The sequence below is a fragment of the Alosa alosa genome, chromosome 20 (assembly GCF_017589495.1).
Source record: "Alosa alosa isolate M-15738 ecotype Scorff River chromosome 20, AALO_Geno_1.1, whole genome shotgun sequence".
NCBI lineage: Eukaryota > Metazoa > Chordata > Actinopteri > Clupeiformes > Clupeidae > Alosa > Alosa alosa.
The window spans coordinates 979305-1006775 of NC_063208.1; the positions used below are offsets into that span (position 1 = coordinate 979305).

Here is a 27471-nt window from a genome sequence, read left to right on the forward strand (position 1 = left end):
ATGATAATAATTAAATACAGGTAAGTCATTTAGTTGTACTCAAGGTAGCCCTACTCCTCTTCCCAGTCTACTGCAGAAACCTCATCAAAATAATCCATGAAAGCCCCCCAGGTGGAATAGAATTCTCCCACGTTTCCTCTGAGAGAGTATTTTATCTTTTCTAACTTTAAATGATACATGATGTCTTTAAGCCATCTGGTGTGGGATGGTGATTTTGGGCCTTTCCAGTTCAACAGGATAAGGCGTCGGGCTAATAAGGTTGCAAATCTCACCACTGTTTGGGATCTTCCTGACCACAGGAAGTGGGAGTCATCAGGTTCAGTCCCAAATATGGCCGTGACTGGATGTATTTCAATAGCAATGCCTAAAGCGTCCCTGAGTGATGTAAATACCGCCTCCCAGAATGTTTGCAAGCAAGGGAAGGCCCAGTACATGTGTATCAAGCTAGCTGGAGCACTTTGACACTTTTTAGCATAAAGGGTCTATAGAGGGAGAGAGTCTTGCCAGTTTCACCTTGGAGTAATGCAATCTGTGAACAATTTTAAATTGTAGCAAGCTGTGTCTGGAGCATGATGAAGATACATGCACCAGTCTCAAAATGTTGCACCAGTCTCAAAATGTTGCTCCATTCATCCTCTGAAAAGCTGAAACCCAGGTCTTCTTCCCAAGAGGATCTTATGTTAGCTACTGTCTGTGGGTTTATGTTGCTTATGAAGGTGTAAATGAGGGAGATGGCGCCTCTATGTGGTATTGTTATGGCTAGTAGTTCATCCAGCGGTGTTGGGGGGGGGGGCAAATGGGGAAAAGCTTGAAAATTATGTTAAACCAAATGTCTTATCTGAAGATAACGGAAATAATCAGAGTTCTTGAGGTTACATTTTTTTGAGAGCTCACTAAAAGAGGCAAATACCCCATCTACGTAAAGGTCTTGTTTGTAGTGTATGCCATTTGAATGCCAGGCTCTAAAAGCTAAGTCAAGCTTTGAGGGTGTAAACAAATGATTATGCAGTAGTGGTGCCCTGAATGAGATGCCATGTAAATTAAAATGTTTTCTAAACTGTCCCCAAATCCTGAGAGTGTGATCATGACCACATTCTACCGAGGCACCATTGAGAGCATCCTCCAGCTGTATCGCTGTGTGGGGCGGAAGCTGCACTGAATACAACAGGAAAGCCCTGCAGCGCATAGTGAACACAGCTGGAAGGATTATTGGTGCTTCACTCACCTCCCTGAAGGACATTTACACCTCCCACCTCACCCGCAAGGCGACCACAATTGTGAGTGATGCAAGTCACCCCACTCATAATTTGTTTGTTCTACTGCCCTCTGGGAAGAGGTACAGAAGCCTGCGCTCCCGTACCACCAGACTCACCAACAGCTTCATACACCAGGCTGTTAGGATGCTGAACTCTCTCCCCCCTTATGTTTGTCTGTGGACTTAATTGGTAAAATATGTCTTGTCTTCACCGTGGGATAGTGATAAACGTAATTTCGATCTCTTTGTATGTCTGGGCATGTGAAGAAATTGACAATAAAGCAGACTTTGACTTTGAAATACTTCGTACATTTAATTTTACATTTAATTTAAGTGAACAACTTCACTTAAATACCTTAGTTGTATTGGACAATTGTACAATTGCAGACATTCCTTGTTTTGGTATAACTGTTAAACTTGTTTGCTTTTGCCTTTTAGGTTCCAGACCAGACCAGACCAGTGGTGATGACCGTGTATGACATTACGTGTGTGCCTGTCTGTGTGCACACCTGTCAACCATACATCTCTGACAATGTTGCTAGCAACATACCTACTAACATACTGTAGCATTTCACCAAGAGCCAGAGTTTCATGAACTGGTTTATTGTCACAAAGCACACAATGCAGCATATAACACACAGCGGGCCGTGTCAGGCCCAGAACCGAAAAGAGGCAGAACTTCCTTGAACCGTAGCCTATATTCCCCGGGGGTCCCACCCCCCTCTCACCAGGCTGCCAACCATGAGCGTGCCCGGGGTTTTGCATAGCACGGCCACTCCCTGATTGACAGCCGGTCGCTACAATACATTCTTACAAACATATGACCATATCTCAACATATCTGTGCACAAACCATTTAACCATACTGAGACTTATCTGAGATCTACACTGAGACATTCTGAGAAATAAATTGTTGTGTGAGGACTATACTCACTAACTATATGGAACATGTAAAGCTGTGAATCATATTTGTCAACCATTCATACCTTTAATCATACCTGTGCTGTAACATCTGTGAAACATAGCTGTGCTGTTAGACCTCTCTTTTTAGACCTGAGCTGTGCTGTGTGAAAAATAAGATTCTAACCTTAAGTTCTGTCTAAAACTGATCATCTGAAGGGCTGACTCTTTTATTCTTCAGTGTATATCACCATCAAATTTGACCTAATACCATTAACTGAGGCCTCTAGCTGTTGCTGCCAGTGCAGTCACCACTGATAAATAGATCTGTCTTAGGATAATATGATTGGCATTATCAAGTTCTGTACATATAATATACACAACTGTGATTTTTACTTCAAGCTTACATTGGTAAGTGTTCATTAGTGTATTCTGAGTATCATTCTGCTGTATTAAAACAAAGAATGTTGATCAATATTGAATTGACAATTTATTTTGACTGACTGTCATATACTCTAAGCTAACATCTAACCAAGTAAGTGGTTTTCAAGAATACTGTAAGACTGTGTAATCTGAATAATCATACTGTAAGTAATATAATGTTATACACAGCAGCTTTTTTGCATTTACATGCAATGGTAATTCCCTGGAATTGCATTTTCTAGTTTTATTCTCTAAGCTCTCAGCGGAAAACGGTCAGAAACTCCATGCATCAAACAAACTCTGTGCGTGCAGGCCACTTATATTAATTAATTAATGGCCGTCAATCAATGGCCAATTGCGCAAAGACGGGCGGAATTCTTACGCTCCAGTAGCCTAAACCACTTCAGTGAACGTTCAAATAACCCCCAGAGTTCAGTGTCCATCAGGATGTTCAAACTGGATGTGCGATATATTCAAGTTGCTTATATTGCAGAGGACAATGATAAAGCCATGTGCAACGCATTTTGGCTTGCCAGCAGGTTGGATAAACTCAATTTACTACATAATAATGTAGGCTAGGCTTATATATTTTATATGTCATGCGTGTAGTTGTTGAATTGCACATAACATGTCTGCATATTTATTTAGTCTTCTTTCTCTCGACTCTAGACTAGCGCATGCATTATCATGGCCCTATAATTGTGCAAAGACAGGCAGGATATTCAACGCTCCTTTTACAGTAAACCACTTCACAACGAACGTTCAAATAACCCCCAGAGTTCAGTGTCCATCAGTCCCAACATTTAGAAGCATAATCGAAAAGTCCAAGCGTGAATTGGGTGTGTTTTGATTTTGAGAGAGACTGGAGAAGGGCCGTATGTCTCACAGCAACTGCGATAACCTTGTTTCTTAAAGGCTATCCTTACCTCAAAATATCCACATCTAATGAGGGTCGGCGACTATCCAATACCCAATAGGCCTACTATTTGCAATACCCTTGTTGGAAAGCTTAGTTTATGGCCGTTCGTGTGAGTACAATAACTTTTTACCAAAACGACTGGTTTCGCCTTGCAGGATCACATTTCATTTGTTGTCTTATCTTTTTTATTTATTCAAAACAATTCGTAGGTATCCATACTCAAGTGTAATTACCACCAGACACAAATAATCATCACCTAGGTTAAATCCTCTCTCTCTCGCCAAAATCAGTAGTGGGACGCTTGAAAATTAATGTTAATGCCGCCACTTCGACAATTAGACGCCAATGTCTAAGTAGCGGCATGTCGGAATAGCAGCATGTAACCCAAAGAATTCCCCCTCAGGCCATCCTGAAAAATATGTTTGTTTGCTGTAACATCAGAATCAGGAAAAAATTGGGACGGTAGGTCAGCAAATATTTTTTTAAGTAATCATCAATCAAGTAGTCATTTTAAAAAAAAATCATTTTGGCAGGTCGGTGAGTGCTCCTACACCCCTAAGGCTCACTCCAGTATGAAGTTCAGGTCTATTTACCGCTAGTTGCGCCTCTAACTTGAACTCAGTACATGAACACACAACGTCGGGATACTTCTGTGAAAAGCTATCGGCAATAAGCCTGCATGGTTTCAGGTGAAACATCATAGTCTAAAAAAAAAACATTCAAAACTGTTCCGTACGTCTTACCTCAAAATCTTCTGCCCTCTCCAGCTACTAATGTCACATATTACCAACCGTCCTGTACGTCCAACCTCTATTGATGTGCTGTGAGAAGGTTGGGAGCACTAAACTCCGAGCGTGGTACACAAAATCGGATATTTCAGGCAGTAAAAGCCCCGGGTAAGAACCAAACTAGATTTTGTTCAAATCTACACACCTATGGCTACTTAAAAATGTAAGGTTCATTTATCAAATGTTATGTTGAAGTAGGCTATTAAAAAACATTGTTGTTTTAGAATTTCTGAACGAAATGGTTGGTAATTAGTACGTTTATGATAGTAAATTAGCGCCTCACGAGCTAGAATAAATAACGTTAGTAACGTTTATGTTAATACTTTTTGTATAAAAGAAAAGAAAATGAACTCAAAATCAAACCATTAATGAAATCACTTACTTTAGATGTTTGGCGACTAGCCTGGCCGTGCTGCATGCAGCGTGTTGAGACTTTCAGTGTCCCTTGTTTTCCCGCTGCTGTGAGGCAATGTCACAGGTACGTTAGGCCTTTTACTGTCAATGGTTAGGCCGGACTCGACGTGCAACGCCGACATCCGCAGCTTCCAGCGTGACGTGACCAATAGTGTCGGGCGTAATTGGTGCAGACCAACAGCGTTGACTGGCTACGCCAGACGTAGGCCTAAGTTAACTTTCAAATCTCAAAATAATTTAAAATCACGTGCATCTGTAGCACGGATAACGTTCGTCTGTAATGGTCAACATCTACTTAAATGGTAATACGAATAACGTTGCTAATCATTCAAATAATTATAATTACAAATACAAAACATGATTCACCATGCTGATCTTCAATTTTGATTTCTTATTTTACAACCATTTGTCAACATTTTACAACTATTTAGCATTAAACAGTGTTTCAACATTGTTTCAACATTGACACAACAACTGACATTATTTCACCTATAATTCAACATTGATTTTCTTGACCTTTTTACAACCATTTAACATTAAACGTTGTTTCAATGTTTGTCTACATACCCTTCTACAACCATTTAGCATTGTTTCAACATTGACGCAACAACTGACGTTATTTCACCTATATTTCAACGTTGAAGGTCGGTCGTGTGCCGGCTGGGTTTGCTTTTGCGCGGTTTGCTGCAAGAAAATTGTTTATGGATGCAATAGGAAAACGTTTTAGCACGCCAACAATCAGAAGACCGCAATAAGGTTAACGTTCGTGCACTTCAGGACATCTTCCCTACCTGGTGCAACTAGCCACCACGACAGAGGTAGACTACGTTTATCTATGGCTGACCGTTTTTGCGCTCAGAAAGTAGGCTACGCATGTTCTTTCATAGCGCAGCACGACCTGTCCCTCACCATATCGCAACCAATTGTCAACCTTATATAATCTGTTGCTGAAGACAAAAGCGCCCTCTCCAGATCGTTATCAAATGCGCAGACCTCCTGCATGAGCACACACAGTATTGCTGCTCATTGGAAAACTGAGTTGTCTGTAAAACTCAAAATTACCATGTTTTCATTAAATGCGGATGAGGCAACAAATTGAAATATGAACAATATCTAGAATGTTCTGATTTGTTACTTTGATGAGGAAATGGGAAGTCTTGCAGACTTGATTTTATAGATTTTACTTGGTGTTGAATTGCATATTAACAAGAAAAAAATCTCCCCTTTAAACACTTTTGGCCTGAAGTAATTAAATAAGAGTGTAAGTCATGTGTATGTGTGTATGAGTGTATGCATATGTGTGTGTATGAGTGTATGCATGCGTGTGTGTGTATGAGTGTATGCATGTGTGTATGAGTGTGTGCATGTGTGTGTGTGTATGCGTGTGTGTCTATGAGTGTATACATGCGTGTATGTGTATGAGTGTATGCATGTGTGTGTATGCATGCGTGTGTGTATGAGTGTATGCATGCGTGTGTGTGTATGAGTGTGTGCATGCGTGTGTGTGTATGAGTGTGTGTATGTGTATAAGTGTGTGTGCATGTGTATGAGTGTATGCATGCGTGGGTGTGTATGTTTGTGTAATGTGTGTGTGTATGAGAGAGAGAGAGTATGTGTGCATACATTACCTATACAAGAAAGAGACCATTCTCACTCAGCCCCTAAATCCCTCGACCTCTCTCACATCCTCCTGGAGGAAATGTGTGTGTGTGTGTGTCTCTGTGTGTGTGTGTCTCTGTGTGTGTGTGTGTGTCTCTGTGTGTGTGTGTGTGTCTGTGTGTGTCTCTGTGTGTGTGTGTGTGTGCCATGCATGCAAACACTAGAGAGCTTTGCCCCCAGTGGACATCAGGTGTGGTGTGTCCTACCGCAGTGCCGATCCGCAGTGTGTGTGTGTGTGTGTGTGCATGTGTGTGTGTGTTTGCGTCTCTGTGTGAGTGTGCGTGTCTCTGTGTGTGTGTGTGTCTGTGTGTGTGTCACTGTGTGTGTGTGTGTGTCTCTGTGTGTGTGTCTCTGTGTGTGTGTGTGTGAGTGTGTGTGTGCGTGCATGTCTCTGTGTGTGTGTGTGTGTGTGTGTGTGTGTGTGTGCGTGCGTGTCTCTCTGTGTGTGTGTGTGAGTTAATGCACGTCAGCAGCCAGGAAATGCTGCTGCTGCTGCTATTCTTCAGTGAACAGTGTGCTAGAGAAGAGAGAGAGGAGAGAGAGAGGAGAGAGACAAGGAGAGAGAGAGTGAGATGCAAGATAGGGAGTGTGCACGTCTGTATTTATGTGAGTGTGTGTGAGACAGAAAGAGAGAGGGGGACCAATCGTATGTGTGTGTGTGTGAGAGAGGGGGACCAATCATACGTGTGTGTGTGTGTGAGAGAGGGGCAGAGCAGAAGAGTGTTGAGCGTCAGGGAGTGTGTGTGAGCAAGGGAGGGCGTGTAGGGACGAGAGAGAGGGGAGGACGACAGCCTGACCAAATAAAGCCATGGGGGAGTGTGTGTGTGTGGCCCCCCCGTCTCTATAAATACGTTACGCGTCTGCAGGATCAGGTTTGGCGGCTGGGTCTTCTCGGCTGCGCACACACACACACACACACACTCACTCGGCTCTCCACCGCTTTCCGCCGACACACACTCTCACACACACACACCGACGCCCGCGCCATGCCTCGAGTGGACGCAGACCTCAAGCTGGACTTCAAGGATGTCCTGTTCAGACCAAAGAGGAGCAGCCTGAAGAGCCGCTCCGAGGTAAGTGGAACATGGGCCGGATGCGGGCCGCATGAGGCTCAGAGCTGGGCCAGATGAGGGCTGAGTGTTAACAGCCATCCGGGCTCGTTTGGTTATTTATTTGTGCTCATGCGTGTTAATGTGTGTGTGTGTGTATGTAGATAGATAGATAGATTGATCCCCAAGGGGAAATTTGTGTGTGTGTGTGTGTGTGTGTTGGTTTAAGATAGGGGAGATCATGTGAGAGAACAGTTGCCCTGAAAGCACACGTGTGCTTATAAATAACCGGGTGGGGGTGGGGAGTGGTGTGTGTGTGGAGGGGGGATGTGTGGATGGTGAGTGTGTGTGTGTGTCTACAGTATGTGTGTGTGTGAGTGCGTGTGTGTTTGTGTGAGTGAGTGTGGAGGGGGGATGTGTGGATGGTGTGTGTGAGAGTGTGTATAAGTAAGTAAGTATATATACTCTTGTGTTGTGTGTGTGAGAGAGAGAGTGTGTTTGTGTGAGTGTGTAAGAGAGAGTGTGTGTGTGTTGTTTGTGTGAGTGTGTGTGTGTGTGTGAGAGGGTGTGTGTGTGTGTGTGTGTGTGTAGTATGTGTGAGGGTGAGTGTGTGTGTGTTGTGTGTGTGTGTATGTGAGAGTGTGTGTGTTGTGTGTGTGCATGTGAGAGTGTGTGTGTGTGTGTATGTGAGAGTGTGTGTGGTTCATTTGGGATAGCATCCTGTTAGAGAGGGGAGCCTAGACGCAATCTCTGGTGAAGATGTTACCAGATTGTTAGATCTTTCCGTCCTTCAAGCAGTTATTGACAACATTAGTTCTTCATCATGTGGCCCTGTAGTGTGTGTGTGTGAGTGTCTATGTGTGTGAGTCCATGCGTGTTTGTCTTTGTGTGTGTGTGAGTGTCTGTGTGTGTGTGTCTATGTGTATCTCTTGACAACATTAGTTCTTCTGTTTCATCATGTGGCCCTGTAGTGTGTGTGAGTGCATGCGTCTATGTGTGTGTGTGTGTGTGTGTGTATGTATCTCTTGACAACATTAGTTCTTCTGCGTCATCATGTGGCCCTGTAGTGTGTGCGTGTGTGAGTATGCGTATGTATGTGTGTGAGTGAGTGTGTGTGTGAGTGCGTGTGTAGGTGTGCGTGCGCGTGTGTGTGTAGGTGTGTGTGTAAGTGTGTGTGTAGGTGTGTGTGTGTGCTGCTCTCTCAGGCCAGATATGGCAGCTGTGTTTATGAGTAAACAACCCTTTGCTAGCATGGAGGAATGGGTTGCGAAAGGACACACACGCACACACACACACCAGAGAAGGCTAAAAAATATATAAAGTGAATTACTATTCTGATAAATTACTGTTATATATATTACTAATATAACATATATTATACATATTACTATTTGAACACTTTAAATGAACAAAATCGTTCCCCTAGGTCAAAATGCCAACAGCACCCCCTATCGCAATTGAAAATTACACACACACACACACACCAGAGGAGGCTAAAAAATATATAAAGTGAATTACTATTCTGATAAGTTACTGTTATATATATTACTAATATAATATATATTATACATATTACTATTTGAACACTTTAAATGAACAAAATTGTTCCCCTAGGTCAAAATGCCAACAGCACCCCCTATCACAATTGAAAATTACTGTATGGAGGAGCCACTGGCACACACACAGAAGTAGAGAATGCAGAAGGCCCTCTGAGGTGTCATCAAGGTTCCAACAGGGTAACCCAAACCTGGCAGCTCAGCCAGCTCTTGTAGCCTACACATTCAGCTCTCATCTGGCCCTAATCCGGCTCTGATGTGGCCCTGATGTAGCTCTGATGTGGCCCTGATGTAGCCCTAATGTGGCTCTGTACAAGTCTCTGTACAAGTCTCTCAACAAGTAATGTCAACGATTTAACTATTTTACACTGAAGATACAAGCTAATGAGGCTAGCATGGCATGTTGTGGTGTTTTGGAGGAAGGGGGCAAATCACCATGTAGCAGATTTAGACAATAAAGCTAACGCATGCGGTCCAGTCAAATCACCCAGCCGAGCTATATTAACTGTGCATGTGAACATACGGACTGACAGATAGCCAAACTCTTCTGTCTTCTATTGTTGACTGTTTTCATTCATTCATATTTTCTTTACAACCATCTCTGTCTCTCTCTCTTTCCTGAATGAAGAAAACAGCTACACAAACAGCTAGTTTCCCTCAGTTCCTCTCAGAAATGAAAGGTATTTTAGGCGTTTTTAGTCCCTGAAACAAGAGCAGCATCAGACGAGACACAGACAGACATACAGACAGACACACACACACACACACAGAGAGAGAGAGGAGCTTTCCACAAGTGGGTTAGCAGGTCAGGTCTCAGGTGGAAAAGTGAGGGACACACACACTGCTCTCTGCTGACACACACACACATTTAAATTAAATTTAGATCACTGTCATACATGACACCAAGATTTCTAACAGTATCCTTTGTTTTAAGCCCTTTAATATTAAGAAGTGACAACCTTAAGTCTTTCCTCTTTTTTACCAAATACAATTACTTCAGTTTTTTCTTTGTTTAACTGAAGAAAATTTTGAGATATCCAGTTGTTGATCTTGTCAATACACTGACAAAGAGATTCAAGGGGACCCTAGTCATTAGACGAAAAAGCTAAGTAAGGTTGGGTGTCATCGGCATAGCTACGATAGGAAATAAAATTGTTTGTGATGGTTTGTCCAAGTGGGAGCATATAGAGGATGAATGATAGTAGCCCCAAGGTTGACCCCTGGGGAACACCACAGGTCAAGGACGTTGGCGTTGAGGTAGCAGCTGCCGATGGCAACAAAGAAGCTCCTTTCTTGTAGGTATGACCCAGTTGATGACTATACCTGTAAATCCAACAGTGCTCTAATCTGTGTAGTAATATGTTGTGACCAACAGTGTCGAAGGCTGCACTAAGGTCCAGTAGTTTTCCCTGCATCTGTATTGAGGCGTATGAGCTGTTTCAGTGCTGTGATTTGCCTGCATCTGTATTGAGGTGTATGAGCTGGTTCAGTGCTGTAATAGTTTTGCCTGCATCTGTATTGAGGCGTATGAGCTGTTTCAGTGCTGCACTAAGGTCCAATGGTTTTGCCTGCATCTGTATTGAGGCGTATGAGCTGTTTCAGTGCTGCACTAAGGTCCAATAGTTTTGCCTGCATCTGTATTGAGGCGTATGAGCTGTTTCAGTGCTGTGATAGTTTTGCCTGCATCTGTATTGAGGCGTATGAGCTGTTTCAGTGCTGCACTAAGGTCCAATAGTTTTGCCTGCATCTGTATTGAGGCGTATGAGCTGTTTCAGTGCTGTGATAGTTTTGCCTGTATCTGTATTGAGGCGTATGAGCTGTTTCAGTGCTGTGATAGTTTTGCCTGCATCTGTATTGAGGCGTATGAGCTGTTTCAGTGCTGTGATAGTTTTGCCTGCATCTGTATTGAGGCGTATGAGCTGTTTCAGTGCTGTGATAGTTTTGCCTGCATCTGTATTGAGGCGTACAGTATGAGCTGATTTGCCCGAAAACCTGACGGAAAGTAATAGGGGTGTCACGATTCTCCAAATCCTCGATTCGATTTCATTTTCGATTTTAAAGCCACGATTCGATTAGATTTTCGATCTTTTTTTTAATATTACTATTAATGCATTCCTTAACCCTTAACCCTAAGGGTTTCCCGTTTACCAACAAAACTAAATGCGCGTGCAACCGTGGGGCAGAAGACGCTTGGTGGCCGTCCACAACGTTATAAACTTGACCTAAATAGTCGGCTGCTGTAAGCTACAATCGGAATTTTTTGTATACCCCTGTTGTCTCAATGATAACATCTCATTTCAGTTTGCCGTTCATTTGCATTATTAATATAACATCGTATTTTGTCATTTTTGGCGAAGACATGCATTCAGTTAGGGATATTGAACATATTGAACATTCTAACCATCGTGATTTCGAATTGATGCCGTTTTCAGCATAAAAACTCATTTTATTCTATTCAAGGAGAGCACTGCTCTATGCTGTTTTATGGTGCTTTCTGCCTCTTAGTTGCGCAAGCATGTTTTCGTGACGTTGCATAGAAATCCATGTATATGTTATTGACCTTTTTTTGGCCTTTTCCTTTTCTGTTTCGGGGGGCTTTTATTTTGAAACCGCTTTTGAAACTGTTCCAACCATGAGGTTGTAATGTAAACAGATCAAACATTAGTGAAACATAGTGAAATGAAACAACACAGATCATTTCATTGTTTCAGCAAACTCTGAAGAGACCCAAGGTTAGTGTTCCTAGAATATGTACTTATCAATGTGCATTTTAAGCCTTAAAGTAATTTTGGACTGTAACTAGATCATCTTTTCACTTGCTAAGTTGAGTAGGCTAGGCTAAGTTAGTGTTAATTGATGTGAATGAGCGACAAAATACTTCCACACCTGTGATTTCTGAGTAGCAAGAGGGGCTTCGATTTCTGTAGGATGATGTGTATATTTTATAACTGGCTGCAGCCTAAAATTAGAGGAGTGTTGACGTTGCAGTTCAGCACGTGCGTGTGTGTTTGTGCGTCTTGGCATACATGTTAAGACGTGACATTGGGGGTGTGGCTGCATCGTCGATTCTACTTTTGAGTTCGAAGTTTGAGATTGAAATGTAATTTCGATCGATTTCAACATAAAATCTAAATCGTGACACCCTTAGAAATTAATCAAAATACCCATTTGATGTTAGGAAGGTGGTAGTAAGTAACTGAGATAAGTTCAGTGGCTAGGTAATAATGTAAACTCTATTTTTGATGCCAATCACCAAAAAGCATGCCCTTTATGTCTGTGTACGAAGGCTATACAGGATTTGTACGATAAACACAACCAAGAACAAAACCGCTTGAAACTAGCAGAAATTATAATCAGAAGTTAATTTTAACCAAAAACCGGGACAATTCGTACCCCAGACATTATTAATTATCCAGGACAGTCACTCAAAAAAGAGAACAATCCCGGGAAATCCAGTGCATGTGGCAACCCTACTCTTAGCTGCTCTATATAATGTACTGGACTCTCCATGTAGGTATCTGCTTTAACTGCTTACATAACATACTGGACTCTCCATGTAGGTATCTGCTTTAACTGCTTATATAATGTACTGGACTCTCCATGTAGGCATCTGCTTTAACTGTTTATATAATGTACATACTGGACTCTCCATGTATTGGCTTTAGCTGCCTATATAATGTATTGGACTCTCCATGTAGTTATCTGCTTTAGCTGCTTATATAACGTACATACTGGACTCTCCATGTAGGCATCTACTTTAGCTGCTTATATAACGTACATACTGGACTCTCCATGTAGGTATCTGCTTTAACTGCTCTATTTAACATACAGGACATACTGGACTCTCCATGTAGGTAAGAAGTATGTTATATTCTGTAATACCTTTATAATATCCTAGAATCACTATAGTATTTCTATAGTAGTCTCATAGTACTTCTATAGTATGTCCCAAATTACTATAGTATTCCTATAAGATTACTATAATATTTTGTCCCAAAATATTATAAGATTCCTATAGTAGGCCTACTTTTTCCTAAGGGTAATTAGGCCATGCATAACCAACATATAGACATAACATTTTCTTACATTATCTGTCATTTAACGTCGGTCATCCTAATTAATGTATTTTAAATTGTTTTCATATTTGTTATTTACCTGTTGGTAATTGATCGCCCCCTACTGGCGAATGGAATATACATGGAAAAGTAGGGTACTGTGTGAAGTTCTGCAAGCGGTTTGATTCAGTAAACAACCTAACCTGCATACGGCCTCCGTTTCTTCATTATTATATATCACGGATATAACAGTGGCGACGAGGATGGGATTGATTGTCAACGGAGAGAAAACGGCTCACGTCTAGTGATAGGGGATAAACTTTCAGAAGAAAAGAACAAGTCACGAACGAAAATAACCAGGTGAAGTGAAGTTAGCTGTGTTTTATTGCTAACATCATGGCGTCTTTCCAAATTGGAAGCATTGGGGAATATAAGGAATCAGATGAAGATTTTGAATCATATCTTGAACGCTTTGACCAGTGGATAATTGCGAATGCTGTGCCTTCTGACAAAAAAGGTCAGTACATTTTATCCATGATTGGGGCAGAAGCATATCGGTTATTGAAGAACTTAACGTCCCCGACCAAACCTAGCACCATGTCATACAAACTGCTCAGTAAAGCACTGACTGACCACTACAAACCAAAGCCAATGGTGATCGCAGAGCGATTCCGATTCCAACGGAGACAACAGCAAGACGAAGAAAGCGTGGCCGATTACATCGTTGCACTCAAACAACTTTCAACATACTGTGAGTTTTCTGGATATTTAGATGAAGCTCTTATGGACAGATTTGTCTGTGGGCTGAGAACCGAAGCCATTCAGAGAAGACTTTTGACAGAGCGTGATTTAACTTTTAAGACTGCTTGTGACATTGCGAGCTCGATGGAAATGGCATCTAAGAACACAGTGGAATTTTCGGAAAAGCCAAACGAGGCGTCAGAGGTGCATAAAGTCTACAGCCAGAAAACAAGGCGTGAACAAACCAGACGTACCAATCCAAGTGGTAGCCAGCTGGATGGATCACTGGCTGATGTGAGTAGACAGCCATGTTATCGATGCGGGGGCCAACATGCCGCTAGTGCCTGTAAATTTAAGACAGAAAAATGCCACCATTGTTCCAAATTGGGACACATTGCACGTGTGTGCAGGAACAGAAGTAAAACAATGAGAACCCAATATGTTAAACAAGAACACAAACAGGAAGATGAGGCTAGTGATTGTGAAAATTAACTGTTTGGCGTCTATTCAGTGTACACTGCTACAGATGGGACTGATGGCATTGGAATAGTGTTGGACATTGAAGGCAGCTCAATTCAAATGCAGCTAGATACTGGAGCTGCGGTGACACTAGTTTCAGAAAAAACATACAAAGAGGCCTTAACACATCTGCCACTGCGACAATGCAATTTGACATTAACCACTTTCACTGGAGATGTCATTCCTTTAATGGGCCAAGTGAATGTAGCTGTAAAATATGAGGCACAGAGACAGACATTGCCACTGGTGGTAGTAACGGGTGACCGTCCGGCACTGCTGGGGAGAAATTGGCTGAAGAGGATTAAATTAAACTGGGCAAACATTTTTGCAGTAGACAACAGAGCTGGCCGTGAGCCTGAAGTGTCGGCGTTGCTGCAGCGCTATCGGTCTGTGTTTGATGAGGGACCCAGTACAATCCGTGGATTTAAAGCACATATCAGAATCAAGCCAGATGCACAGCCAATATTCAAGAAAGCCAGACCCCTGCCTTATGCTTTAAAAGAGACGGTGGAAAGAGAACTGGACAGATTGGAAGGAATGGGCATAATATCCAAGGTGGACCGCAGTGAGTGGGCCTCACCTTTAGTCGGAGTCCCAAAAGCAGACAAAAGCATTCGAATTTGCGGGGATTATAAAGTCACATCAACCAGAGTGTGGAAGAGGAGTCCTGCCCACTACCGGATACAGAAGACCTGTTCGCAACACTGGCAGAGTGTGGAAGAGGAGTCCTGCCCACTACCGGATACAGAAGACCTGTTAAGCAACACTGGCAGAGTGTGGAAGAGGAGTCCTGCCCACTACGGGATACAGAAGACCTGTTCGCAACACTGGCAGAGTGTGGAAGAGGAGTCCTGCCCACTACCGGATACAGAAGACCTGTTCAAACACTGGCAGAGTGTGGAAGAGGAGTCCTGCCCACTACCGGATACAGAAGACCTGTTCGCAACACTGGCAGAGTGTGGAAGAGGAGTCCTGCCCACTACCGGATACAGAAGACCTGTTCGCAACACTGGCAGAGTGTGGAAGAGGAGTCCTGCCCACTACCGGATACAGAAGACCTGTTAGCACCCAGAGTGTGGAAGAGGAGTCCTGCCCACTACGGATACAGAAGACCTGTTCTTACACTGGCAGAGTGTGGAAGAGGAGTCCTGCCCACTACCGGATACAGAAGACCTGTTAGCAACACTGGCAGAGTGTGGAAGAGGAGTCCTGCCCACTACCGGATACAGAAGACCTGTTCGCAACACTGGCAGAGTGTGGAAGAGGAGTCCTGCCCACTACGGATACAGAAGACCTGTTCGCAACACTGGCAGAGTGTGGAAGAGGAGTCCTGCCCACTACCGGATACAGAAGACCTGTTCGCAACACTGGCAGAGTGTGGAAGAGGAGTCCTGCCCACTACCGGATACAGAAGACCTGTTCGCAACACTGGCAGAGTGTGGAAGAGGAGTCCTGCCCACTACCGATACAGAAGACCTGTTCGCAACACTGGCAGAGTGTGGAAGAGGAGTCCTGCCCACTACCGGATACAGAAGACCTGTTCGCAACACTGGCAGAGTGTGGAAGAGGAGTCCTGCCCACTACCGGATACAGAAGACCTGTTCGCAACACTGGCAGAGTGTGGAAGAGGAGTCCTGCCCACTACCGGATACAGAAGACCTGTTCGCAACACTGGCAGAGTGTGGAAGAGGAGTCCTGCCCACTACCGGATACAGAAGACCTGTTCGCAACACTGGCAGAGTGTGGAAGAGGAGTCCTGCCCACTACCGGATACAGAAGACCTGTTCGCAACACTGGCAGAGTGTGGAAGAGGAGTCCTGCCCACTACCGGATACAGAAGACCTGTTCGCAACACTGGCAGGTGGTAGATGGTTTTCAAAGCTGGATCTTTCGCATGCATACCAGCAATTAGAGCTGAGCCCAGAGTCAGAGAAGTATTTGACTGTCAATCCTCACCGGGGATTGCATCGGCACCACCGCCTATCATATGGAGTCTCCAGTGCGCCTTCAATCTTCCAGGGGGTAATGGATCAAGTGCTACAGGGACTGGATGGAGTCACCTGTTTTTTGGATGACATCCTGATAACGGCAAACTCAAAACAAACTCATTTAAAGAGGCTGGAAGAAGTATTGAGCAGGCTGGAGAAATTTAGAGTGAGAGCAAAGCGAACAAAGTGCCAGTTCATGACAAACAAGGTTGAGTACCTAGGCCATCTCATTGATGCAGAGGGGCTGCACCCCACAGAAGAAAAAGTGGCAGCCATAGTGAATTCTCCTAGGCCTAGCAATGTGACTGAGCTGCGATCCTACTTAGGTCTCTTAAATTACTATGGACGCTTCCTAAAAGACTTAGCCACACTGCTCCAGCCACTTCATGCTTTATTAAAGAAAGATGTTCCGTGGGAGTGGACCCCTGCCTGTGAGGCTGCTTTCAGACAGGGCAAGGAGCAGCTATTAGGAAGTACAGCATTAGAGCATTATGACACAAGAAAACGGGTGAGGCTGGCTTGCGATGCATCCCCGTATGGAGTGGGGGCTGTGATTTCACATGTGATGGAGAATGGGGAAGAACGGCCGATTGCTTTTGCCTCCCGCACCCTGACAGAGGCAGAAAAGAAATATGCTCAAATAGAGAAGGAAGCACTAGGGATTATCTTTGGGGTCAAGAAGTTTCACAAGTACCTCTATGGGAGGAAATTCATCTTGACTACAGACCATAAGCCCTTGTTGGCCATTCTGGGACCGAAGTCAGCCATTCCAACACTGGCTGCACTAAGAATGCAGCGCTGGGCACTGATCCTCATGGCTTACACGTATGAAATAGAGTATCGCAGATCAGAGGACCATGGAAATGCTGACGCATTATCAAGACTGCCAAGAATACAGAAGGATGACACTGCAGCAGAGCAGGGGATCTTCTATTTCTCTTATGTGAACGAGCTCCCTGTGCAAGCCTCAGAAATAGCTAAAGGTACTAAGAACGATCCAGTTCTCAGTAAAGTTCAGCATTATATTTTGGAAGGATGGCCTGATGACATTCTAGACACTTCACTGAGACCTTTCTTCAACAAGAGGACAGAGTTGTCAGCCGACCATGGCTGTATCCTCTGGGGGCTAAGAGTAGTCATTCCACCTATGCACAGACAACGACTGCTGAATGACTTACATGACGGACACCAGGGAATCTGTCGGATGAAAGCTTTAGCCAGAAGCTGCATGTGGTGGCCTCAAATAGATAATGACATTGAAAACAGGGTACAGAGCTGCAGAGCTTGTCAGGCTGTCAGAAAAATGCCGGGTGTAGCACCACTGCACTGCTGGAAGTGGCCCGCACGAGTGTGGCAAAGGATCCATATGGACTTTGCTGAAAAAGACAAGCATCATTTCCTGGTGGTTGTGGATAGCCACTCAAAATGGCTTGAATTGGTCCACATGAGTGTAACAACAGCATCCAAAACCATTGAGGTTCTCCGTAGTCTGTTTGCATCTTATGGCCTACCAGAGGAATGTGTGAGTGATAATGGACCTCAATTCACCTCAGCAGAGTTCCAACAGTTCCTGAGAAATAATGGAGTCAAGCAGACCTTAGTTCCAGCTTACCATCCTGCCTCGAATGGGGCAGCTGAAAGGTCAGTGCAGACACTGAAGGCATCTTTGATGAGGCAGGTGCTAAGTGATGATCCTGCAGGCCACAAACCTTCCCTACAGCATCGTCTGGCAAACTTTCTCCTAATGTACCGCAGTACACCACATTCTGTCACAGGCTGTACACCAGCTGAATTGTTCTTGAAACGCAGACTGCGGACCCGATTCAGTCTTCTCAGACCAGACCGTGCCAAGTTCATGGAGGCCCAGCAGGCCAAACAGAAAGCACATCATGACAGGCCTTCCTCTATCCTACGGACCCTACATGACGGCGACCTGGTACGAGTGAGAAATTTCCGTGAGGGGAAGGAGAAATGGAGTAGGGCCACAGTGGTGAAGCGTCTGGGGCCGGTGACCTACCTCATTCATGATGGAGTGCGAGAGCGCACTGCTCATATTGACCACCTGTTATCATCCAAAGAACCTGCAGATCAAAGTCAAAAGTCAAAGTCAAAGTCAGCTTTATTGTCAATTTCTTCACATGTTCCAGACATACAAAGAGATCGAAATTACGTTTCTCACTATCCCACGGTGAAGACAAGACATATTTTACCAATTTAGGTCCACAGACAAACATAACATTCAAGTAAACAAAAAAGTAAGTAAATAAGTAAATAAGAGGGCACATATAATAATGAAAAAATAAGAGCAGCAAAATGTGGTTGAAATTGTGCATAGACAGTCAATAAAAATACTAGTGCAAATTCAGGCCAATAAAAGGCTTGGGTAGTTCTGTTTGACCTAAGTAAGAAGAAAGTGGCATAGTGGTGCAAGTTATGTAAGAGCAGCAGAAGTGTTGTGTTTCAGGACAACAACACCAGTTGTAAAGTGTACAAGTGTGCAAGTGTGCAAGTGGAGTAGTGCAGGCGGCCATTTTGGGTCCAATGTCCAGGATGTTATGTAGCTGAGGGTGGAGGGGGGAGGAGGGAGAGTTCAGCATCCCACGGCTTGGTGTATGAAGCTGTTGGTGAGTCTGGTAGTGCGGGGCGCAGGCTTCTGTACCTCTTCCCAGAGGGCAGTAGATCAAACAGATTGTGAGCGGGGGTGACTTGCATCACTCACAATTTTGGTCGCCTTGCCCGGGTGAGGTGGGTGGTGTAAATGTCCTTCAGGGAGGGGAGAAGCACCAATAATCCTTCCAGCTGTGTTCACTATGCTGCAGGGCTTTCCTGTTGTATTCAGTGCAGCTTCCGCCCCACACAGCGATACAGCTGGAGAGGATGCTCTCGATGGTGCCTCGGTAGAATGTGGTCATGATGACTGGTGGAGCACTTTGCTCGCCTGAGTTTCCTTGGGAAGTACAGGCGGCGCTGAGCTCTCTTAAAGCCAGTGATGCAGTGTTGGTGGTCCAGGAGAGGTCTTCACTGATGTGCACCCCAGGAATTTGGTGCTGCTCGCGCTCTCCACCACAGCACCGTCGATGGTCAGTGGCAGGTGTTAGATGGTTTTCAAAGCTGGATCTTTCATGCATACCAGCAATTAGAGCTGAGCCCAGAGTCAGAGAAGTATTTGACTGTCAATCCTCACGGGGGTGTGCATGGCACCACTGCCTATCATATGGAGTCTCAGTGCGCCTTCAATCTTCCAGGGGTAATGGATCCAAGTGCTACAGGGACTGGATGGAGTCACCTGTTTTGGATGACATCCTGATAGCGGCAAACTCAAAACAAACTCATTTAAAAGAGGCTGGAAGAAGTATTGAGCAGGCTGGAGAAATTTAGAGTGAGCAAAGCGAACAAAGTGCCAGTTCATGACAAACAAGGTTGAGTACCATCTCATTGATGCAGAGGGGCTGCACCCACAGAAGAAAAAAAAGTGGCAGCCATAGTGAATTCTCCTAGGCCTAGCAATGTGACTGAGCTGCGATCCTACTTAGGTCTCTTAAATTACTATGGGCGCTTCCTAAAAGACTTAGCCACACTGCTCCAGCCACTTCATGCTTTATTAAAGAAAGATGTTCGTGGGAGGGACCCCTGCCTGTGAGGGCTGCTCAGACAGGGCAAGGAGCAGCTATTAGGAAGTACAGCATTAGAGCATTATGACACAAGAAAACGGGTGAGGCTGGCTTGCGATGCATCCCGTATGGAGTGGGGCTGTGATTTCACATGTGATGGAGAATGGGGAAGAACGGCCGATTGCTTTTTTTGCCTCCCGCACCCTGACAGAGGCAGAAAAGAAATATGCTCAAAAGAGAAGGAAGCACTAGGGATTATCTTTGGGGTCAAGAAGTTTCACAAGTACCTCTATGGGAGGAAATTCATCTTGACTACAGACCATAAGCCCTTGTTGGCCATTCTGGGACGAAGTCCAGCCATTCCAACACTGGCTGCACTAAGAATGCAGCTGGGCACTGATCCTCATGGCTTACTACACGTATGAAATAGAGTATCATGAATCAGAGGGACCATGGAAATGCTGGACTTTATCAAGACTGCCAAGAATACAGAAGGATGACACTGCAGCAGAGCAGGGGATCTTCTATTTCTCTTATGTGAATCCAGCTCCCTGTGCAAGCCTCAGAAATAGCTAAAAGGTACTAAGACGATCCAGTTCTCAGTAAGTTCAGCATTATATTTTGGAAGGATGGCCTGATGACATTCTAGACACTTCACTGAGACCTTTCTTCAACAAGAGGACAGAGTTGTCAGCCCGACCATGGCTGTATCCTCTGGGGGCTAAGAGTAGTCATTCCACCTATGCACAGACAACGACTGCTGAATGACTTACATGACGGACACCAGGGGAATCTGTCGGATGAAAGCTTTAGCCAGAAGCTGCATGTGGTGGCCTCAAATAGATAATGACATTGAAAACAGGGTACAGAGCTGCAGAGCTTGTCAGGCTGTCAGAAAAATGCGGGGTGTAGCACCACTGCACTGCTGGAAGTGGCCATACCCAGTGTGGCAAAGGATCCATATGGACTTTGCTGAAAAGACAAGCATCATGAAGCCGTCTGGGGCGGGTGACCTCACTCATTCATGATCAAAGACCACCTGTTATCATCCAAAGTGCAATCAGTCAAAGTCTTTATTGTCAATTTCTTCACATGTTCCAGACATACAAAGAGATCGAAATTACGTTTCTCACTATCCCACGGTGAAGACAAGACATATTTTACCAATTTAGGTCCACAGACAAACATAACATTCAAGTAAACAAAAAAAGTAAGTAAATAAGTAAATAAGAGGGCACATATAATAATGAAAAAATAAGAGCAGCAAAATGTGGTTGAAATTGTGCATAGACAGTCAATAAAAATACTAGTGCAAATTCAGGCCAATAAAGGCTTGGGTAGTTCTGTTTTGACCTAAGTAAGAAGAAAGTGGCATAGTGGTGCAAGTTATGTAAGAGCAGCAGAAGTGTTGTGTTTCAGGACAACAACACCAGTTGTAAAGTGTACAAGTGTGCAAGTGTGCAAGTGGAGTAGTGCAGGCGGCCATTTTGGGTCCAATGTCCAGGATGTTATGTAGCTGAGGGTGGAGGGGGAGGGAGGGAGAGTTCAGCATCCTTACGGCTTGTGTATGAAGCTGTTGGTGAGTCTGGTAGTCTTGGGGCGCCAGGCTTCTGTACCTCTTCCCAGAGGGCAGTAGATCAAACAGATTGTGGCCGGGGTGACTTGCATCACTCACAATTTTGGTGCATCTTCTTGGTGAGGTGGGTGGTGTAAATGTCCTTCAGGGAGGGGGAGTGAAGCACCAATAATCCTTCCAGCTGTGTTCACTATGCGCTGCAGGGCTTTCCTGTTGTATTCAGTGCAGCTTCCGCCCACACAGCGATACAGCTGGAGAGGATGCTCTCGATGGTGCCTCGGTAGAATGTGGTCATGATGACTGGTGGAGCACTTGCTGCGCCTGAGTTTCCGCAGGAAGTACAGGCGGCTGAGCTCTCTTAAGCCAGTGATGCAGTGTTGGTGGTCAGGAGAGGTCTTCACTGATGTGCACCCCAGGAATTTGGTGCTGCTCGCTCTCTCCACCACAGCACCGTCGATGGTCAGTGGCAGGTGTTGGGTGTGACCTCTCCGAAGTCAACAACAATCTCTTTGGTCTTGCTGGCGTTCAGCAGGAGGTTGTTGTCCCTGCACCACGTGGTCAGATGGTGGACCTCCAACCTGTATTGAGTCTCGTCGCCCTTGGTGATGAGACCCACCAGAGATTGTGTCGTCCAGCAAATTTCACTATGTGATTGTTGCTGTAGGTTGCAGTGCAGTCATCGTCAGCAGGGTGAAGAGCAGCGGACTGAGCCACGCAGCCTTTGGGGCCCCTGTGCTCAGTGTGATGCTGCTTGAGGTATTGTTGCCAACACGTTACTACTTGGGGCCTCTGACAGAGGAAGTCCAGTAGCCAGTTGCAGAGGTAGGTACTGAGTCCCAGTTTGTCAAGTTTGCAGATGAGTTGTTGTGGTATTATGGTGTTGAATGCAGAACTGAAGTCTATAAACAGCAATCTCACATATGAGTCTCTTTTTTTTCCAGGTGGGTGAGGGCTGGGTGGAGGGCAGAGCAGATTGCATCCTCTGTAGACCGCTTGGCTCGGCATGCAAACTGGAAGGGGTCCAGGGTGGGGGAGAATGGCTTTGATATGTGACATGACAAGCGGCTCAAAGCACTTCATGATGATGGGTGTCAGTGCCACAGGGCGGTAGTCATTGAAGCAGGATGGAGCAGTTTTCTTCGGCACAGGTATGATGGTGGCAGCTTTGAAACATGATGGGACGATGGCTTGCTTCAGGGAAGTGTTAAAGATGTCTGTGAAGACATCCTTAAGCTCCCCTGCACAGTCCTTCAGCGCCACGACCTGGGATGTTGTCTGGACCTGTTGCCTTTCACGGTGTTGATGGCAGCAAGTGTCCTCTTCACGCTGTCGGCAGAGAGGCACAGGGGCTGCTCATGTAGAGGGGATGGGTCTTCTGTGGGCAGGTGCTGTTTTGTGCTTCAAAGCGAGCAAAAGCGGTTCAGGTTGTTGAGCAGAGGGATGTTGCTCTCACAGCTCTGTGGCGCGGGCTTGTAGTCCGTGAGGGCCTGAATGCCCTGCCATAGGCTTTGTGCGTTCCTGCTGTCTTTGAAGTGGGTGCTTATCTTGTGAGTGTATTCCTTTTTTGCTTCCTTGATGCCCGCGGGACAGGTTGGCTCTCGCTGTTTTCATGCCAGCTTCATCCCCAGCTCTGTAGGCTTTGTCTCTGGCCCTCAGCAGCCTGAGGACATCCCCTGTCAGCCATGGCTTCCAGTTAGCCAGTGATGATGTCTTTTGTGTGGGTCACATCATCGATGCACTTGGTGATGTAAGAGGTTACAGTGTCTGTATACTCCTCTATGTCTGTCCGGTTGTTGTAAGTGGCTGCCTGCTTAAACATTTCCCAGTCTGTTGTGTCAAAGCAGTCTTGAAGAGCATCGGAGGCTCCCTCAGGCCACACTTTTACCTGCTTACAAACCCGGTTTGTTTAAGCTTTTACCCTTTGTCTGTATGCGGGCATTAGCATAACAGTGATATGGTCTGAAAGTCCAATGTGGGGGAGGGGGGTGGCTTTGTATGCTCCTTTGTGTGCAGTGTAGACCAGGTCCAGGATGTTATCTCCTCTTGTTGGAAAATCAACATGCTGGTGTAGCTTTGGAAGTACAGTTTTGAGATCAGCATGGTTAAAATCTCCAGTGAAGATGGTGAAACCGTCTGGGTGTGCTGTCTGTTGTTCACTGACAGCCTGGTACAGTTCAGTAAGAGCCGCGTTCTTATCGCTGTTGTTGTTGGTAGGCGGGATGTATACTGCGACTAGCAGAATCGCAGTAATTTCCCTTGGCAGGTAAAAAGGACGGCACTTTATGATCATAAACTCTGCCAGTGGTGAGCAGTGTTTGCATACTACTACAGTGTCCCGGCACCATTAAATCACGGATGTAAACACAGATTCCTCCTCCTCGTGATTTACCTCCCTTTACAATGGCCCTGTCTGCTCGATAGCATGCTAGCTGCTCCAGTTGTACAGCAGAGTCGGAATGTTGTCATTTAACCAAGTCTCAGTGAAGACGAGCACACAGCAGTTACTTACTGTCCGGTTCGTTGATCTCAGCAGTCGTATGTGATCCATTTTGTTGTCCAGTGATCGTACATTTGCCAGGAGAATGGATGGTATTGCTGGGCGAGTTGGGCTAGCCGCTAGCCTGGCCGGGGCGCCTCAGCTTGCCCCTCTTCTGCTTCCCTCGCACACCGCTTCCGGCGCTTTCTTTCGGGGAGGAGTAGCAGGCGAAGTCGGTGTTGTTTCAGTTCCTTTAAGCGTCTCTGTTGCAAAGTCCAGAACGCTGCAAAACTTGCTTTTGCAGATGTCAATTAAAAACTGCCTGCTGTACTTGTAGTAACGGCGTAGTAAGGCAGAGGCGAACCGCGTAAAACTTTCGGACAAACACTTTTAAGCGAACAAAACACCGTGCGGGTTGGGACAGAGAGAGGTCGCCGCGTGTGTATGCAGCGCCCGCCATCTTGGATCTTGGATCTTGGATCGTTGGTCTTCTTGGATTGTTGGATCTTGGATCGTTACAAGATGTTCCCAGTGGTAATGACCATGACCCGACCCACTGGGCAGAGCTCCCAACTTCAGTAATGAATTCACCTGAGACTCCAGGGCAAAATGAAGGCATCGGCATAGACCGAAGCATGACACCAAATCACCCACAAACATACACCGTGCTCCAGCACATGCACTTTTCTACCACCTACAACATCACAAACACCACATGCACACCCAGTCAATACACCCACATCCGACCGGAACCAATTAAGATATCCCCAGAGATACCACACTGCTCCTAAGAGACTGGACTGGTGATGGATCTGTTTTTAGTTAAAGGCTTTAGTATAAATTGTTTTAATAGTGTTCATAGCCTTTAAGTGAAGAACTTGAGTAAGTGTACGGGTTTCATTTTGACAGTAGTATGAAACTAAAAGATAAACAAAATAATATGTTAATAAGGTGAAAATCCATTGTTATGTTCTGATAGCATTTTGAAAAAGGATTTAGTTGCTAAAAGGGGAGGAGTGTTATATACCTGTTGGTAATTGATCGCCCCCTACTGGCGAATGGAATATACATGGAAAAGTAGGGTACTGTGTGAAGTTCTGCAAGCGGTTTGATTCACTAAACAACCTAACCTGCATACGGCCTCCGTTTCATTATTATATATCACGGATATAACAATATTTAAATATGACGGCCAGAAAAATGTAAGATTACTTTACATTTGTTATTTTAAGTTGGTTCAGTGGCGTATTTTTCGGCGTTTTCCTTTAGTTTTCAGTCCATAATGGCGGCCGTGCTGTCACGTCATGGGGGCAACTGTTGCTATGGAGCGTTCTATTGAGTTTCGCCTCTTGGGCTTCTATACTCTTTGCTTGTTTGTTAGCAAGCTAGCACTCGTTTTAGCTAAACACTTGACTATGCCAGCCCAGCAATCATTTAAAGGGGCTTTCGGTATCATTCACAGATAAAAACCTTTGTTAACAGCTTATTGTACATTCCTAATAGGATAATCACACACTTGGAAACACTTCGAAGGACATTAGGTATCTAGCCCATCCTATAAGTTTGTGTGCATAAAAATAAACCGTAAGCTAACGCTGGGGTCAATGGGGTCTTACGTGTCACCAGGTGGGGGTGCCAGTGCGGCCGCCTCCTTCACAAACTAGCCTGAGGAGCAACCATGGACCTCCAAATATGTCACAACACTCGAATAATTTAAAAAGTTTTGTTTATTAGAAAAAAATATTTAAAAAGTGTCTTATGGTCACGGAAGTGACGTGGTCCTCAAGTGGAATCCCTCTGCATGGCCACTAGGGGGAGTTGGTCCAGTCCCAATTCGGTTCAGTCGCCGGCAGGTTTGAAAAGTACGAGTGGAACCGCCACTGCCGCTGTTGTGCCTCAGACTTTCTCTCCTGTCTGTCGCTGCTGTAACAGTGCAGAGAATAAGCTACTAGAGAATTAGCTGCTAGGTGGTGATTAAACTGCCAAGCCTACCAGTCCATATAGTAACAGATGTCATAGCACAGCACACAGTCACCACAGGTAAAAAAACAGTTGAACACCCCACCATCCCTCTATATAATAATCACCGCACAATATACTGTATAGAACACAGTCACCACCTAAAGCGGTTACTACAAGGGAGGGCTAGGCTACTGGCTAGTTCAATAAGACAGCAATACACTTGACCACAGTTCATTCAAAACGAGGACAGGGCAGCAGAGCCGGTGGAGGTGTCACAGCACAGCATACAGTCACCACAGGTAACACCTGATTCAAAACGAGGACAGGGCAGCAGAGGGAGGAGTTAGCCACTGGTAGTGCCGGAGGAACGCGATGGCCTCGCAGGGGTTTCACTTTAACCTGGTGTTTCTAGTCAATAGTTTTTAGGAGAACAACGTTTCAGTCAAGGGGGCAGTAACAGTTTCACCATCGTAGAGAGGGGGTTACAGTGGCCCAGTCAGAGGATTTAGTTTCACAGCCACTGGAGGATCAAAGTTCTTAGTAGCCGGAGAAAGTAGCTGTTAACAGTCACAGGGATGTTTACAGTTACAACACCAGAGGCATAACAACATTCCGCTGATTCACAGTAGCAATGATAAAAATGATAACAGCCACTTAACTTTGCGAGGGAACGTTTTCACCCCCCTATAATCTCACTAGAGCTCACTAGTGCTCACTAGAGCTCACTAGAGCGGATTCCACCCAGCCAACTCTGGGCACCACCACCGGCAAAGCTCCTTGACGACTCCGTTAGCGACAGGCCCGTAGTCCAGCTTCACTCGTGCAGGCGGCTCGGCTATCTTGTGCCTCTGCGTTCTCTCCACGACTTTTCTCCGACTGCAAATGGAGACTTAAAAGCGCAAACATACACCCTGTGCACCAATGATCAACACACACACACATTCATTTACAAACAAAAGCACACACATGCAAAGAGCTGTAGAGGGAGAGCAGCTTCACAGAAGAGAACTTCTGACGGCAAATTTGAGGAAAAGTTGGTACTTACCTAATTTGAGGGTGCTGATTCTGAATATTTTGTTTACCAAGCTCAATTCTGAGTTCTAAGCCGCATAATCAGCATTTTAACATAAAATGGCGATTATTTTTGCTTATTTTTTCCTAATTTGGGTTTATTTCAAAAGTAATCACTAAAACTAAAAAGTGTTCTCTAAATACATGTTTGAGCATTAAAGAAGTCATGCTATATTTTATTAACATATTTAATGGGAACATGATTACAGTTAACATGTAATAAACTCGGAAATTCTAATCAAAACACAGTAACATAGTGAGTCACTCATGTGGTGTTCAATGCATTTCATCACAATAACAAGTTGCACAGATAACCCTTCAAGAATATATCCTACAGTACATATGAACTTAGATAGCGGGAATAAGCCTAATGCAGAACTGCATCTACCGTCACCAACAACCGACAACACTGGATTTGGTATGTGTGCTTGCCTCCATAGAGCTTGATAACGTGCTCTTCTAATATGCCATTGAGAAGCATCACTTGGTGGTAGAGCCTCCGATCCTTGA

General features: G+C 44.9%; 1 protein-coding gene across 1 annotated transcript in view; it reads left to right on the top strand.

Annotated features, from left to right (window-relative positions):
• Window positions 1-7084: 7084 nt before the first annotated feature.
• gmpr (guanosine monophosphate reductase) overlaps window positions 7085-27471 on the top strand; it is a 30372-nt gene continuing 9985 nt past the window's right edge. Inside the window, exon 1 of the mRNA XM_048230081.1 lies at window positions 7085-7430. Coding sequence (XP_048086038.1) covers window positions 7344-7430 — 87 coding nt within the window. The 5' untranslated portion in view covers window positions 7085-7343. The remainder of the gene's footprint in view (window positions 7431-27471) is intronic.